We start from the raw sequence: 16265 nt of genomic DNA, 5'->3' as shown, positions 1-16265 counted from the left end.
CCTGCTTCCGGCTGAGAACCCTGTAGGAGACTGTGGAAACCGCCCCCCCACCCCCCAACCCCCCGCCGCCAACACATACTTGTTCCAGAAGCAGTTGAAGGGAGACAGAGGAAACCAGTTCCCTTCACCACCCCAGTACATCCTCCCAGTGGACCGTCTCCCATTGGCCACTTCAGCCCAACGGCCCCTACCCCCTGCTTGGTTCCAACCCCTTTCATGGGGGGGGGGGGCAGATAAGAGTGAGCATACACAGGCTGAGCCAGGGCCCCTCCCACTACTCTGGAAACCTGGTGAACCCGGAGTCTTGGAGGGGCCTGTGGACTCCCGAAGGCCCCAGACCCCTCAGAACATGGCGCTTTTCCGCCTCTGCTGAGAGATCCAGCCACCGGGGTTCATGTCCATCTGGAGCATCTTCATCACCCACTTGTCACGACGGGCACCTTCAATGAACTCATTCAGAGACAGCTGGCCTGGGCAAGGGGTAGGAGAGATGGTCATGCGGGAGAGTGGAAGAAATGGGGTCGGGGGCGAGAGGAGAGGCCTTCCCTCCCAGGGCGCGTCCTCTTGCACAAACCTAAGCCTCGTATACAAACGGGCCTGCAGTCCCAGGGCCCAAACTCGGGGCTTGTCAACTCTCCAATTCTCCAGGAGTCTCCCGGAGGCTTCAAGGGTCTCTTTAAGGGGCTTGCTTTGCAAAGGAATTTAAGCTTTCCTTTTGCCCACGGTGCCTTCAAAATGGTCCTGAGGGCTCTTCCGGGTGTGTCCCCAGCCAGCTCCCTCCCTCCACAGCCTTGGGGCTGGTGCGTCCAGCTGCAGGGAGGAGGCCTAAATAGCCTTGGGGGGCAGGGGGGGCTATCCTATGCCCATCTCTCAAATACATTTACCCTATTTATTCCTCTGGAGCATTTTTTATCCCTATTTTCCAGATGAGAAAACTGAGGCCATGCTAGGAGTTTAAATGGTTTGCCTGAGTCCAAAGCTCCTATTCTCTTGCTGTGCTTGCCGGGCCAGCATCAGCAACTCCGGCCGGGGCTTAAATCACTCTGGCGAACATCGCATCATGTGCCAGTTACGCCCCTGTTATTTTGCGTCCTCCTCTCTGCACCCGGCTCACAGATGAGGATAACAGTGGCTGGGAGGTGGCGGGCCTTGCCCAAGGTCGCAGGGCCAGAAAGTAGGGGTGCTGTGGCGTGGGCAGCCCCGCCCCCTTACCATCTCCGTTCTCATCCACCAGAAGGAAGATCCTGTCCACCACTTCCTCGGGTGTGAGCAGCTGTCCTTGCTGCTCGGCCTCCTCCTCCACCCTGCAGGCTTTCTTCAGCTTGTAGATTGCCTGCAAGAGAAAACCACCAGCTCCCTCCCTCCCTCCCTCTGCCAGGCCCTCAGCCCTGCGTCCCCAGCGCTGCCCCCCAGCCTGTGCACTGTAGGACCACAGGCCCCAGACCCAAATAAAAATCCACCTGTCCTCAGGCTGCTCTCTCAGGGTCCCACTGGCCTAGTTCCAGCTGAAGAGTGTCAGGCCTCATAGGCCACTTCACCCTGATGCCCTGTGACTGTCAAAGTGAAACCCAAGACCCTCAGTGAGGGATGGACCCGGCACTGTGATGTTCCCAAGTCCACTTTGCCCAGGAGGAGATGGAGACCCAGAGGGGAAAAGAGGATACTTATGGACGTGTGTGTAAAACAGGACGAGGGGGGATACCGGCGTTTGGTCGAGGGAAAGGACAGGTTTCTGCCTTGCCCTGTTTCCTCTCCCCATGAGGCGGCGTTGGTGAAGTGAAATGGGGAAGAGACAGACAAATGTGAGGGTTTTCCTCAGTTCCTTGATGGGGAGCTCCGTGGACAGAGCCTGTCTTGTCGATCCCTAGGCCCTCACTGCCCAGTGCAGTGCCTGGCACAATGTGGGTCCCACTGACCCGGGTCTGAGAGCCCCGGGGCTAGGGCCAGCCGCAGTGCCTCCTGGGATGGATGAACTCGGGCAAACCACAGAACTGCCCCGAGGCGACTTCTTTGTGAAATGGGCAGACAACCGCCCCCTGGGAGTGCAGTTCTAGGGCGGTAACAGGGTGACGCAGGTCAGGGGTCAGTCTGTGCTATAGTAGGTTCTTTCTTCTACTCTCATTGCTTTTTTTTTTTTTTTTTTTAACTTTTTGTAATGTTTATTTACTTTGAGAGAGAGAGAGAGAAAGAGAGAGAGAGCATGAGTCAGGGAGGGGCAGAGAGGGAGACACAGACTCCGGAGCAGGCTCCAGGCCCTGAGCTGTCAGCACAGAGCCCGACCCGGGGCTCGAACTCACGAGCTGTGAGATCATGACCTGAGCCGAAGTCAGAGACACTTAACCGACCGAGCCACCCAGGTGCCTCTCATTGGCACCTCTCATGCCTCATGCCTCTCACCTCTTAATTGCCTCTCATTAATTTACTCTTCTTTTTACTAATTTCTTGAGATGACTTCTAACATCAGCGATTTCCAGCCTCTTAATTTTCTGACATCTACCTTTTAAGGCGCTAAAATGCTCTACAAGTCCAGCGTCGGCCGCACTCCACAGCCGATTATGTTACGTGAGCATTATAATCTGGCTCCGTGCACTTGGTGCGTATATGCATGTGATGTAACGTCTTTCATTTATGGAGGAGTTAGGAGTGTACCGCCTTATTTCCAAACAGATGGGGATTTTTTTAAGGTGTCTTTTTGTAGTGGATTTCTAGCTTAATTCTGACCTTTGTCAGAAAGCACCCTCCGAATGATCCCCGTGCTCCTTCCCCCACCCCAGCCCCGGGGGCCCCCACTTGAGGGGCCGGGCCTCAGAGCCCAGTAGTGCTCATGCGCCCAGGCCCCACGGGCGGATGCCGACCTCCACAATGTCGAGCAGCTCCAGGCGGTCGATGCAGCCGTTGCGGTCCTTGTCATAGATCTTGAAGGTCCACTTCAGCTTGTGTTCCAGGGTGCCCCTCAGCACGAGGTTCAGGGCGGCCACATACTCCAAGAAGTCGATGGTGTTGTCCTGCAGCGGGAGTGGGAGCTGTGAGGTCCCTCCCGCCTTCCCCAGAGCTCAGGCGAGGGCCCTATGCTGGGCCGTCCGTGCCTACAAATCCAAGGCTTTGCTTCTGGCCATCCATGTGGCTTCAATGGCCTCGCTGGTACTGTTCTCCACCCCGGCATCCTTTCCCACTCTGTGATCACTCAACTCTACCCGTCCTTCAAGGCCCAGCTCAAGGGTCCCCTCTTTCAGGAAGCCCTCCTTCTCTGACCACCTACAGTGTTCTGTCTCTCTTGCTCCCTCTTCTAACATTCACAACACTTACACTTTAATCCGCACAGTTTGGGCCTTATTCTGGCATCGCCTTTTGGCCGTTTCGTAAGTCTCATTCTTGAGCTGTATTCTACATATGCTCCTGGAGAAAAGAGGGGCTTACGTTGCCTTTGTCTCCCCTTTGTGCTTAGCATGGCGCCACTTATGTGCAGAGTCAGGGTCTCAAAAGTATTTATGAATCAACGAATACGTGATTGACTTAATTTCAATCTGGGACTAAGGCACCTCTGGAAGATGAGAAAGCAGTGCTCATGGCAAAAATGTCCTTTATCCTTTTACACCTTCCGAGCCCGAGGGGAGGCAGACAGGCGATGGCTCCAGCCCCGTGTGGACATTACCTTCCCTGAAGGACAGGCACCCCCTGTCCCCACCCAGGAAGGAGGGCGGGAGACAGAGCTCAGGTGCTAACTCCCCAGAGGTAGGAGACGGGCACAGTCTGCTTCTGTGGCGACTCTGACCAGGTCACTGAAACTCCTTCTAACACAAATGTGGCAACAATTACTCGAAAAGCAGTCAACAAGAGGCAGGGGGCACACCTGCTTCTTGCCCTTCTACGCCAGTCGAGTGTGAGGGGAGAGGCTTGCGGTGATGGTGTCCACAGTGGGCTGGTCAGGGTGAGCCTCACAAGGGTGTTCCCGCTTATGGGTGCTCCATCCCGTCTTCTTTTTTTTTTTTTAAATTTTTTTTTTTTAACATTTATTTATTTTTGAGACAGAGAGAGAGCATGACAGGGGAGGGTCAGAGAAAGAGGGAGACACAGAATCTGAAACAGGCTCCAGGCTCTGAGCTGTCAGCACAGAGCCCGACGCGGGGCTCGAACCCACAGACCGCGAGATCACGACCTGAGCCGAAGTCGGATGCTCAACCGACTGAGCCACCCAGGCGTCCCTTCCTCCCGTCTTCTGAGGGTGGGGACCTCAGCTCTCCAAAGCCAGAAGCTGAGTCATCACTCTCCCAGGAGTGGCTGTCGCTCACAGGACTTTGTCATCAGAAATGACATCACTGGCCCAGAGCGCCTCTGTCCTACTGGGTCATGCCACTCAGGCGGCCCCACCCCCAGATCAAGGGGTGCTTGGGTGAGCAACAAGTAAACCACAGAACACAGCAGAACATGAGGCAAATTAGAAAGCCTAAGGAAAAACCAAGAAGAAAACAAAACGAGCCCACCTCAACACCCAAAGTGTCATGTCACATATATATATAGAACTATATATATAGCTATATATATAACATGATATATATATGTATATATACATATATACATATACATATAGATATATACATATATATATCATGTTGGCCATCATTATTTTTTAAGTTATTTTTTAATGTTTATTTTGAGAGAGAGAGAGAGAGAGAGTATGGGGGAGGGGCAGAGAGAGAGGGAGACACTGAATCCCAAGCAGGCTCCAGGCTCCGAGCTATCAGCACACAGCCCGACATGGGGCTCGAACTCATAAACCGTGAGATCATGACCTGAGCCGAAGTCAGATGCTCAACCGACTGAGCCACCCAGGTGCCCCCCAAAGTGTCTATTTCAACATCTTTTATGCGGTTACTTCTGGTCTTCCACACCCCCCACCATGTATTTACCTAATCGAGGTCAGACTGTAGCTATGTTATTTCCTGGATTTTTATCTTAAAATGCCCCATGTCTTTAAAATTAATTGAAATCATACCTTTTATCTTTTTGAGGGGTACTCCCCTCAAGCAGTCCCTTGTGCTGAATGAACCTGGTTTAAATATTTTATGTTACACAATGAACATCTTTGTGTGTGTGTATATATATATATATATGTATATATATATATTTACAATATATATATATTGTGTGTGTACATATATATTTACAATATATATATTGTGTGTATATATGTATTTACAATATATATATTGTGTGTGTATATATATATATATTTCTTATATCTCTGGTAATTTCTTTAGGGTAGGTTCTTAGCAATGGCTGTTCTTTTCTTTTTTTTTCACTAGTGTTTAATCCGCTGTTTGTGTCAGTCTATCATTCTATGAGATTTTGTCACACATGAAGCTATGAGTAGTATCAAATATCAATACAAGGACGCTCTCTGTTACCACTTAAGAGTTACCTCCTTCCTCCGACCAGACTTGGCAGCCATTAATCTGATCTCCATCACTATAGCGTATCCACTTGAAGAATGGTATACAAATGGAATCACACAGTATGTAGCCCTTTAAGGTGGGCTTGTTGTGCTCAGTGCAAAAAGCCCTGGGGAGTCACCCAAGCTGTTGAGTGTATCAGCACTCCCTTCCCTGCTATTGCTGAGTGGTCCTCCACTGCATGAATAGCCCCCCGTTTATTCTACTCACTCATTGAAGGTTATCCGGCTTGTTTCCAACAACCGCCCCTCCCCCGCAAGCTTTGTTGAGATATAATTGCCTAATGGCCTTTTAAAGAACATTGTGTAAGTTTAAGGTATACGCCGTGATGATTGGTTGTTCTTTAAAAGATTATTTTCATCAGTAATTGTTACTTATTAAGTTTGCTAAAAATTAACCTTATGTTTTTTTTTAAATAAGAGTAGGAAAATGTATGCAAAATGACTGGTAGTGGTGTCTGGGGGGCTCAGTCAGTTAAGTGTCCAACTTTGGCTCGGGTCATGATCTCACGGTTTGTGAGTTCGAGTGCGCTGACAGTGAGAAGCCTGCTTGGGATTCTCTCTCTCCCTCTGTCTCTGCCCCTCCCCAACGTGTTCTCTCTCTCTCTCAAAATAAATAAATAAACTTTAAAAAAGGGTTATAAATAAAAAAGAAAGAAAGCAAAATGGCTGGTAGGAACCGTCTATTTCACACACACCATTTCTCTCAGGTTTGTTATACCCACTTTATGGATGAGGAAACTGAGACTCAGAGAGGTTAAATAAGTTGCTCAAGGGAAGCCCACTCTGGAAATGGCAGAGCCTTTCAAGCTACATGTCTTTTCTAGTTCAAGTTGAGAACTTTCTTACTCCTCTCAAGGTATATGACTGTCTAAAAAAAATGAGCCTTGGGGCGCCTGGGTGACTCAGTCGGTTGAGCGTCCAACTTCGGCTCAGGTCATGATCTCATGGTTCGTGAGTTTGAGCCCCGCATCGGGCTCTGTGCCGACGGCTCAGGGCTTGGAGCCTGCTTCTGATTCTGTGTCTCCCTCTCTCTCTGCTCCTCCCCTGCTCACACTCTGTCTCTCTCTCAAAAATAAATAAAGATTAAAAAAAAAAATTAAAAAAAAAAAGAGCCTTGTATCTAGCACCACAGAGAGAAAAACCAAAAAACCAAAAACCACTGATAAATCCTTCCTCTCCAGCTCTATGGATTCTCCCACATTCTTCGTCTAGAACATTCTGTCCTGACAGCATCCTCCCTCAACATGACACGGTTACCACAATGAGCCCTTGCCTCCCATGAGGCACACTAGAGTTAGCCCTTCCGGAGGAGTGACCTCAGCTGTAAAGTTGCTCCGACCCCAGGACGAGTCCTGGGAAGCTCCCAGCTGGGACTCATCTCACGCTCTGTGCCGGGCCCTCGTCAGCTTCAATTACCCACAGAGCAATGGGAAGATGATGGAAATGCCTCTGTCCACTCAAGAGTAGGAGCAGAAGTGACAGGCGTGTGATCTGCTCTGTGGGATTACCTGCCCCATTTCTCCCTGAATTGGCTGCATTTGTGCACCAGCCCCGGCCTTAGCGCACGTTACATAAGGATCCCAAATGACATTTGATTTCACCTTCCCTTTGCTTCCATCCCAGTGCATCGCAGGGCAACCACTGGAGAGAAGAGTGTGGCAAGGGAGAGGCGTAGCAGGGATGAGGCGCTCTGGCCTCTTTGCCTCCACCAAACTCCCATTTCTATCACCCTAGGTTAAAATTTTTTTTTAATGTTTATTCATTTTTGAAAGAGGGAGCATGAGTGGAGGAGGGGGGAGACAGAGAGGGAGACACAGAATCGGAAGCAGGATCCAAGCTGTGAGCTGTCAGCACAGAGCCCGACGTGGGGCTGGAGCCCACGAACCGTGAGATCATGACCCGAGCCGAAGTCGGACGCTTCACCCACTGAACCACCCAGGCGCCACGCTGTCACCTCAGATTTGGACATGTGAGCTGTATCTACGAACTCCTGATTTCATTTGTCTCCAAAAGCTCAGACCAGTTGCCCAGAAATCGGACTCACTAACCTAAAGATGGTGCCAATGTGGGGAGTGGAGACGGGTGTGGGTTTGGAGACAGAAACTAAGCGGGAAAAGAAAGAAAGAAGGCTCAGTCCCTGACAGAGGAACTTACCACACCTCTGGAAAGCTTTTCCTCAACAGAATTCCAGTTAATAAATGGAGAAGGGATGATAGAATGCGAAAACTATCGATGGATGCCAAAGCTAGCAGATGAAAATCAGAGGAGCGACAGGATATTGACTCCTCTCAAAGTAGCTCCCTATAAGATGCTTGTCAATTACAAAGGAAAAATGGTAACTTTCCGGGGGAGAAACCTGGCAGACATCATGTAACCAACCCCTGTAATGGGACAAACCAACATCATGTGCCCCCGACAGGGGGCACTGAGAAGGACATGAGATCATTCCTGGGGCATTTCTGCCAGAAATGGAAAACCTGAGTCTAATCACAAAGCCACACTGAACAAACCCAAATTGTGGAATGTTCTACCAAATTAACTGGCCTGCAATCTTCAAAAATGTCAGCGTCAAATAAGACAAAAGCTAAGCATTGAAGGTTCTCAATTAAAGACTAGAGACAGGACAAGTAAATGCAATGCGTGATCAGATCCCACCCCCCCGCCCCCCGCTCCAAATAAGAAAAACAAGCAAGCAATATAGAGAACACATCACATGTCAAATTGACAAAACTTGAATATGGATTAGCTAATAGAATTGGGTCAATATTGAATTTCCTGATTTTCATCTTTGTATTAGGTTATTTAAGAGCACGTCCTTGTTCTTAGAAAGAACACACTGAAATACTTAGGGGTAAAAGGATGTGATGTCTCCAACTTCCTCCAAAGAAAGACAGACACGCACACGCACAGAACGATCAAGCAAATGAGGCAAAAGGTACAACTGGACAAATTGTACATAGGAGTTACTTATGCTATTCTTTCAACTTGGTATACATTTGAAATACCATCAAAAATAAAAGTTCTAAAGAAAGGAAAACAACAATGAATATAATTTGGAGTACAGCTGTACCAGGCCCACAGGCTTGGCAATCCCCCCTCCCCATTTAAGTTTCTTTATTTAGAGAGAGAGGGAGGGCACATACACACACAAGCAGGAGAGGGGCAGTGAGAGAGGGAGAGCCCCAAGCAGGCTCCATGCTGCCAGTGTAGTGTCCCACGCGGGGCTCAAACTCACGAACCGAGATCATGACCTGAGCCGAAACCGAGAGTTGGACGCTTAACTGACGGAGCCACCCAGGTGTCCCTTGACAATCCCTTTTGGATCTTGAGTTGCTATCCTACTGAATTTTTAGGTGAATGTGGGGAAGATTGATACATTTATGATAGCAAATCTTGTGTGTGATCTGGTTTGTTTTAAAACCATTTTCTCTCTTAAAAACAAAACAAAACAAAACAAACTGCCTTCTAAGCAGGCACACTCGACTGGGAGTCAGGACCCTTGAGTATACGACCTTGGGCAAATCAGCTCACTTCCTCTTGTCCCAGTTTTCTCTTCATTTCATTTGGATCATTAAATGGGCTGCAGAAGGCTCGGAGGAGAGGGGGCAGAAGAGAAGCTTGGAGAAGTCTGAATGTACTCTGTGCCCCACGAGGGAGTCCATAGGTTTTATCTCTAAGGAGGTTTCTGTTGCCCTGACGCTACCCCACCCTCCATCCCCTTACAGATGCATGCTAACTGGTACCCGGACAAGGTCAGATACTAACAGGCTTTCCCAGTGATTAAGCCTAGAAAGTGAAGCTCTCCACGCATGGAAAAGTACAGAGGTGGGGCGCCTGGGTGGCTCAGTCGGTTAAGCGTCCGACTTCAGCTCAGGTCACGATCTCGCGGTCCGTGAGTTCGAGCCCCGCGTCAGGATCTGGTCTGATGGCTCAGAGCCTGGAGCCTGCTTCCGATTCTGTGTCTCCCTCTCTCTCTGCCCCTCCCCCGTTCGTGCTCTGTCTCTCTCTGTCTCAAAAATAAATAAATGTTAAAAAAAAATAAAAAATAAATAAAAAGTACAGAGGCTTTCCCCAGATTAATTATCTAGGTCCAACAACCACCCCCCCTCAACTCGGTGGGGGGGGCTGAAGTAGGTACTTGAGGCAAATCGAATGATTTGAAGGGTCGTGGAGGCCCTGGACTGAAAGCCTTAAATAACGAACGGGTTTCCATTTCTGAATTCTATTTCCAGGGGTGGATTGACAAAATGCAGTATCTTCTCAGCTGCAGGTGCCACTGGAAGGCTTAAAGAAATCCTGTGGTGGAATGATCTCATGGAATCTTCCATGGCTTGGAGAGTTGTAAGGGACTTTTACATGATCCGTTCAACTGCCCGGTCAGTGCAGGAGGCCCTCCCAGCATGCTGGAAGGGAAGACCTGACCAGTCTCAATTCCAAGGACCCCAACGAAGGGGGATCACAGTCTATACCAAGAGAGCTCATCCTTTTGGGACAGCTCTTTAGCTCCTTATCTTTAGAGTGACAGGGGCTCTGGTGGGTGTGGGAGACCAGGTCCTTGGGCTGTAGAGCCTTGGCCAAAAATACACCAATTGAGGACTGGACTGTGTGCCCTTCTGCCCAGCCCACCTCCTCTCAGCAGGTGGACAGAGGGAGGCAGAAGAGCAGAGAGACAGGGGAGAGAAGATGAGATGGGGAGGAGAGAAGGAAAGACGGGAAGGGACCAAATGATGGGGAGAGAGAAGAGTTTGGGGAAAGAGAGACAGGAAACGTGAGCAGGAAATGGAGAGCAGAGCAGGGGGACTGGGGACGGGCCGCTCCCTCCCACCGGTGATGCTCCTTCAGCTCAGTGGGAAACAAGCTGTCCCCCGCACCCCCTTCAGTGCCTTACCCCATTCTTGTCGAAGGCTCGGAACATGCCCTCTACGTACTGGGTGGCCTCCTCGTTGCCTGTGACCTTGAAGAAGCGCTTAAACTCATGCATGAAGAGAGAGCCACTGGGGCACTCCACCACGAACTTCTTGTACCACTCCTGGAGTTCGGCCACGTCCATCTCGCCGGCCGCCTCCGCCTCCTCCCAGCTGAACTGCTGCCCCATCGCGGCCTGGAGGGATGTCGGGGGTCTGTGCCTCTTCCTGGGCTTCTGCCGATTGATGCCTTAGGCCGGGGCCCTCTTCCTCCCTTTCTTCTGCCTGGCCGGCCTCTTCCTCATCTCCTGGCCACTGGGCAGCGCAGGGGCAGGCGGCAGGGGGCGGGGCCGGGCCAGCTAAGCGCCCTAAGATCATTAGAAGATTCCCCTGGAAGGTCTGACCCCCAGTCAGCTAAGCTCCCCCAGCCTCACCCCTCCCTTCACTCTTGTCAACCCCGTGACTACGCCACCCTGGCAGATTCTCAAGGGGGGAGAAGGGCAGGAAACGGACACCCTACCATCTCACACATGCTCCCTGTTCCATTAGTTGGGCACCGTGCTGTTCCAGAGAGGCCCATCTTGGAGACACAGGAGACTCTGAAGTCCAGAGAGGGAGCGAGACCAACTCCTAGCCCGTAAGATAGAGCCCGCTGGTGACCTGGGCCTCACTCACATGGGCCAGTGAGAAGCAGCAGATTCTACGATGTGAAGGCCTCCAGGTGGGCAGTTCCGTCCCCGAGCTCAGGGCCAGACACCCCTGAGTCTTCAAGTTTTCCATTTTCCAACTTAAAGTACAAATGCTTCCTTCCAACACCCTTCACCCAAGACCTAGAAACAAGGCGTTCCCTACTTTCTCTCCTAAGTGTGAATATGTGAGAAGGATCTGTGAGCGCGGCTTAAAAGATCTCTGAAGGCTCTTACTTTTATGTTTGCGAATTTGTTCCGAATCAATTATATATTCGTGCTTATCTTAATGTAATATTAAAATGATACCTTCCAGAAACCAGAAAATCGAATGCACTTTTCTAGATTTTAGGAGTTGTTCCAGGGGGTCTTGTAATCTCAGGGGTGACACTGCCTGTCTCCCGTTGACTAGTCACTCCCGAATTGTTCTGTACACCCCCAGGCCTGACTCCCTCGCGCACGTACCCCCCTGCCCCCCACCTCCATTCATCCCTAATCTCTTGAAGTTCTTCTAAGTTTTTGCCATTCCTTTAAAAACATTTTTTGTCAGGTTTTTATTTTTGAGACAGAGAGAGAGAGCGAGAGAGAGAAAGCACAAGCAGGGGAGGGGAAGAGAGAGAGGGAGACACAAAATCTGAAGCAGGTTCCAAGCTGTCAGCCCAGAGCCCAACGTGGGGCTGGAACCCACAAACCGCAAGATCTTGACCTGAGCTGAAGTCGGATGCTTAAGGGACTGAGCCGCCCAGTGCCTCACTGCCATTCGTGAAGTAGGAGCCCCACTTCCTGTCATCCTTCCAAGCACTCATGGATCTTTCTGCCACATCCTTTGGGGTCAGGAGAGTACGGCTCATCGCCTCCCTGCTCCTAACTGTTGCCTCCATTTTTTCCTCTTTTCTCCCTCAAAAATGCCAATCTCTTTAAAGCCACGGGTGACTCTACCCACTTGCCCTGACTGGTGACTTCACTGCTTTGTCTCAGAGCACCAGCTTGGTGACGTGACATCCAGGTAGATAGTGGATCCATCCCACGCTCCGGCCTCAAAGGTCCCTGAGCTCTTCTTCCACCCCACCTCGGCCTCCCGTTCACTTTGGCCCTTGGGCCAGCAGCAGCTGCAGCAACTGGGAGCTTGTTAGAAATGCCAATTCTCAGGTCTCCTCTCCCCTACTGAACCAAGAACCCTGCGCATGGGCCTAGCGATCTGTGTTTGGACAAGCCCTCCACGTACTTCCAACGCACGCTGACGTCTGGGCACCGCTACCATAGGCCTCGCAGTCACGCATTTCTGAACCACCTCCGAAACATTCAAACATCACCGTGGCCTCCCTCTAGCTCTAACACCTTCACCCAACAACGCACCAGCCGGAGACTTGCAACTTGCTGATCTCTTTGTTTTTTAACATCCGTCACCCTGTTCGTATCCTCGCTTTCCTCCTTATCCTCACCCACGGCCCAGGGCTCTTGCCATTTCCTTGCCATGACCTTGACCTTTGTGCTCCTCTCTCCCTCTAAGTACTTGGTTGGCAAAACCCAACCTTGGCTAAAGCCACTAACCGTTCGCTAACAGCTCACCTGCACCCAGGAGGTGACGGTAGTACATGCTAGTCCCCGCTGATGTCACTCTCCCCCTCCTGAGATGACTTTTCCACAAGCCGCCTGCCCTCAGACCTCACTCACTCTCGCGTTCAGCTGATGACCTTGTTACAAGCTTTGCTTCACAGAGAAACAGATGCATCAGACGACCACTTCATCTTCCCAGGAGATTTCTCTGCACCTGTGCCCACACACTTGACCTTCTTCCTGGGTTGATGGAAGCAGTGGCCCTTTCCCTCTCCACCTGTAAGCTCGTCAGCTAGGTCTCCTCTCTCTGCCTATCCAAGCACTTCACTCCCAGTTATTCCCTTTCTCTTCTCCATCCTCAGTTTATCCTTCTCTAATGGATCATTTCTGCCTGAGAACGGCCTTAATATCACCTTTATTAAACAAAACAAAACAAAACAAAAAACAAAACTCCTTCCTTGACTCCACATTCAGGGTCCCATTATGGGACTTTCATATGCTTTTGCCTTCACGAATCATAAAATAAATATTCAGTAAATAAATATTAAAAATATTTTGTCACCCATTGGTATAAAGATGAATATAATCCAGTCTGGACTGTACTCTCTTCCTTCCTTCCCTCGTTCCTTCCTCCCTCCCTTTCCTTCCTTCCTTACCCCCCTTCCTTCCTTCCCTACCTCTCTTCCTCCATTCCTTCCTTCCTTCCTCCCTCCCTCTCTCCTCCCCTTTTTATTTTTCCCCTTCCTTCCTTATTTTGAAATAAATTAAACATTTTTTAAAGTATTTTTTTTGGGGGGGGGGGGAGAGCACATGCAGAGAGAGGCCGAGAGAGGGGGAGAGAGGATCCAAAGCAGACTCTGCACTGACAGGCCGACAGCAACAAGCCTGACGTGGGGCTTGAACTCACAAACCGCGAGATCATGACCCGAGTGAAGTCGGACGCTCAACCGACTGAGCCATCCAGGTGCCCCATGTCCTCCTCTTATTCTCTCTCCAATTTACTCCAGTGGGATGCTCATCCTTGTCATTCCATGGAGAAGTGGTCACCAAAGACCTGCTTTTTTTCACTCAGTCTGTCAACAGACTCATCCCAGTTCAATCAACGAGTTCTTTCCTCAAACACTCTAGGTTTCAAGAAACCACACTCCTCTGAGTTCACTCCAATCTCACTGACTATTCATCTCCTTTGCTAGCACCTCCTCCTGTTGAACAAATCTCTTTGTGCTTGGGGCTTCCAGGCTTGTTCTGGAAGTTCTCTTCTCACCTCCCCACCTATGCCCTCCCCAGGGGAGTTCACTCATCACATTACATACCATTTGCAGGCTAATCGCTTCCAAATTTGTACCTGCAGCCTGGATCTCTCCCCAGAACAACTAGCTGCCGAAGAGACATCTCTACTCAGATTGCAAACATGGCAAGGCCAAAATCAAACTCCTGATTCCCTCCCTAGATTCCTCCCCAACCCTTTTCCACCTCAGCAATAGCATTACCATTTACCCAGTTGCTTAGTCCCAAAACTAAGACCCATTCTTCAATCTTCTTTCTCTTAGATCTCATTTCAATCTACTAGTAGGCCATTCCGTCAGCTCTATCTCCAAACCATATTCTGAATCCTGCCACTTCTCATTGCCTCCGTTACTGCATTTCTCGCCTAGGCCATGTCCTCACACCTGGTCCCCAGCAGCAGGTCCTACCTGGTGCTTCTGCCCCCTGGACAGTAGTATGTTCTAAAGCCTAAACCAGATCGGTCACTCTCCTGCCCCAAACCTTCCTGTGGCTTCCCAGTCACACTCAGAATTAAATCTGCACTCTTCCCGCAGCCACGATGCAGTATGTGATCTAGTCCTTGCCTGATTGGCCTTCATGTTCCTCTGTCCTGGTCCCCAGACACACACACAGAGGCCGTGCCATTGACCTTCCCGCTGCTCTTCCCCCGTGGCTTCACATGGCTGTCTTCTGGACCACTCTCCTCTCCTTGGAAATGTCCCAACCCCACCTCAGGTAGCCATTCAAGTAATTCTGACACTATCTTATTTTATTCACAGAACTTAACTAAATCTTATTCTTCCCCGCCCCCACCCCCCCACCCCCCATTTATTGTGTCTTCACCAGAGTCCAACGTCCTTGAGGAGAGGACTTCACCATACACAATGAATTCCCAGGGTCCAGAACAGTGCTTGGCAAGGAACTCAAATACTTATTGAGTAACTGAACAAAGCTCAGCACACAGTCAGGGCTGAATGAATGAGAGCCATCAGAGCTTAATTTTACAGGACAATCCTTTGGTTCCTTTGAGAGTGCCTGGGCCAGCAGATCCCTGTTGGTGTGAAATGGCAACGGAATGGGCCTTGAAGATCTCCCAGCCCAACGAGTTCCAACCTTTTCTCCATCTCCTCACACCGGAAGACAACATGCGCCCAGCAGCTGCTGTGGCTCTGTGCCACCGGCACCCTAACTGGCTTGGTGTGGAGGAAGTGTCATCATCCCTGTCTCTTCACATCTACTGATACTTAAGCAACACCCAGGAGTGACTAAAGCACAGCACCCGTGCTCAAGTTAAGAAACTGTATGAATGAAATGGAACTCGATGTAGCCCCTGGCCAAGGAATCTAAAAATCAATTGGCTTTTCACGTGGGTCAGTTGCCCATGACCTGCCCTTAATTATTGCTGAGCTACTGAGGTATAAATATATCATTTTAAAGAGGATTAGGAGCCATATGGAGAAATGATAACCGGAAGTGAGTAATAATAGCGGGGATTTAAGGAGGGCAGGGTTAGGAATTGAGCAGGGATTTGCATAGAGAACCCTGGGGATCACAGGTGGTCAGCCATAAGCCTGGCTCTAGGAGAAGAGAAATGTTTGAGAGCAAGGAACCAGTCTGCTGAGCCTCGGCCCCAAGTCTTAATGTAAATCGTCTCTGTGCCAGTTGTTCTTGTGACCCTGTGGGACTGGGCCTCCATGCATTTCTGAAGCCTCAACTCTCCTGTTCCCCCTCGGACACTCAGGCCCAGTGTCAGCCCTGAGGCTCTAAGGATTGCACTGTGTATTATGCTTCTTGTCTTTATTCATACACAATCATGTCTTTTATTCCTTAGATATTTTTCCCCCTAGTCAATCTCTTTACTTCTAAGCTTTAGGGGAAACGAGTATATTCTGCTCAAGTGCAAGGGGAGGTAAGTCTGGATTTTAGGTCTGAGTATCTGCACTGAATACGGGGACATCTGACGGATGTCTAGGTGGCTCAGGTGGTTAAGTGGCTGACCCCTGATTTCGGTGTAGATCATGAGCTCAGTTCATGAGTTCGAGCCCTGCACTGGGCTCTGTGCTGACAGTGTGGAGCCTGCTTGGGATTCTTTTTCTCTCCCGCTCTCTCAAAATAAACTTAAAAAAAAAAAAAAAAAAGTTAATGGGACACTTGGGTGGCTCAGTCAGTTAAGCGTCCGACTTTGGCTCAGGTCACGACCTCACAGATTGTAGGTTCAAGCCCCGCCTCGGGCTCTGTGCAGACAGCTCGGAGCCTGGAGCCTGTTTAGGATTCTGTGTCTCTCTCTGTCCCTCCCTCGCTCATACTCATTCTCTCTCTCAAAAACAAATGAATAAACATTAAAAAAATTAAAAAAACATATATGTGGACTTCTGAGTACCTCCTAGCCTTTGGAAATTA

At 49.9% G+C, this 16265-nt stretch overlaps 1 protein-coding gene across 1 annotated transcript; it reads right to left on the bottom strand.

The window, feature by feature from the left end:
* Positions 1 to 123: 123 nt before the first annotated feature.
* Positions 124 to 11416, bottom strand: GUCA1B (guanylate cyclase activator 1B). Its single transcript, XM_015071150.3, has 4 exons — positions 10341 to 11416; positions 2856 to 3005; positions 1213 to 1333; positions 124 to 470 (listed from the first exon to the last, which is right to left on the bottom strand). The coding sequence occupies exons 1-4, from the start codon at positions 10545 to 10547 to the stop codon at positions 343 to 345; spliced, it is 606 nt and encodes a 201-aa protein (XP_014926636.1). The 5' UTR covers positions 10548 to 11416; the 3' UTR covers positions 124 to 342.
* Between the last annotated feature and the right edge of the window lie 4849 nt (positions 11417 to 16265).

Source organism: Acinonyx jubatus, chromosome B2 (genome assembly GCF_027475565.1).
Source record: "Acinonyx jubatus isolate Ajub_Pintada_27869175 chromosome B2, VMU_Ajub_asm_v1.0, whole genome shotgun sequence".
Taxonomy (NCBI): Eukaryota; Metazoa; Chordata; class Mammalia; order Carnivora; family Felidae; genus Acinonyx; species Acinonyx jubatus.
This window is presented reverse-complemented; position numbering and strand designations above follow the sequence as displayed.

Bases quoted from the DNA above. Each gene is read 5' to 3' on its own strand.
- GUCA1B (XM_015071150.3), bottom strand. From the start codon at position 10,547: ATGGGGCAGCAGTTCAGCTGGGAGGAGGCGGAGGCGGCCGGCGAGATG. The intron at 3,006-10,340 runs GTAAGGCACTGA...CTCCCGCTGCAG, and splicing joins GAGCCTTCGACAAGAATGGG to GACAACACCATCGACTTCTT. The intron at 471-1,212 runs GTAAGGGGGCGG...CCCCTTGCCCAG, and splicing joins GGTGGATGAGAACGGAGATG to GCCAGCTGTCTCTGAATGAG.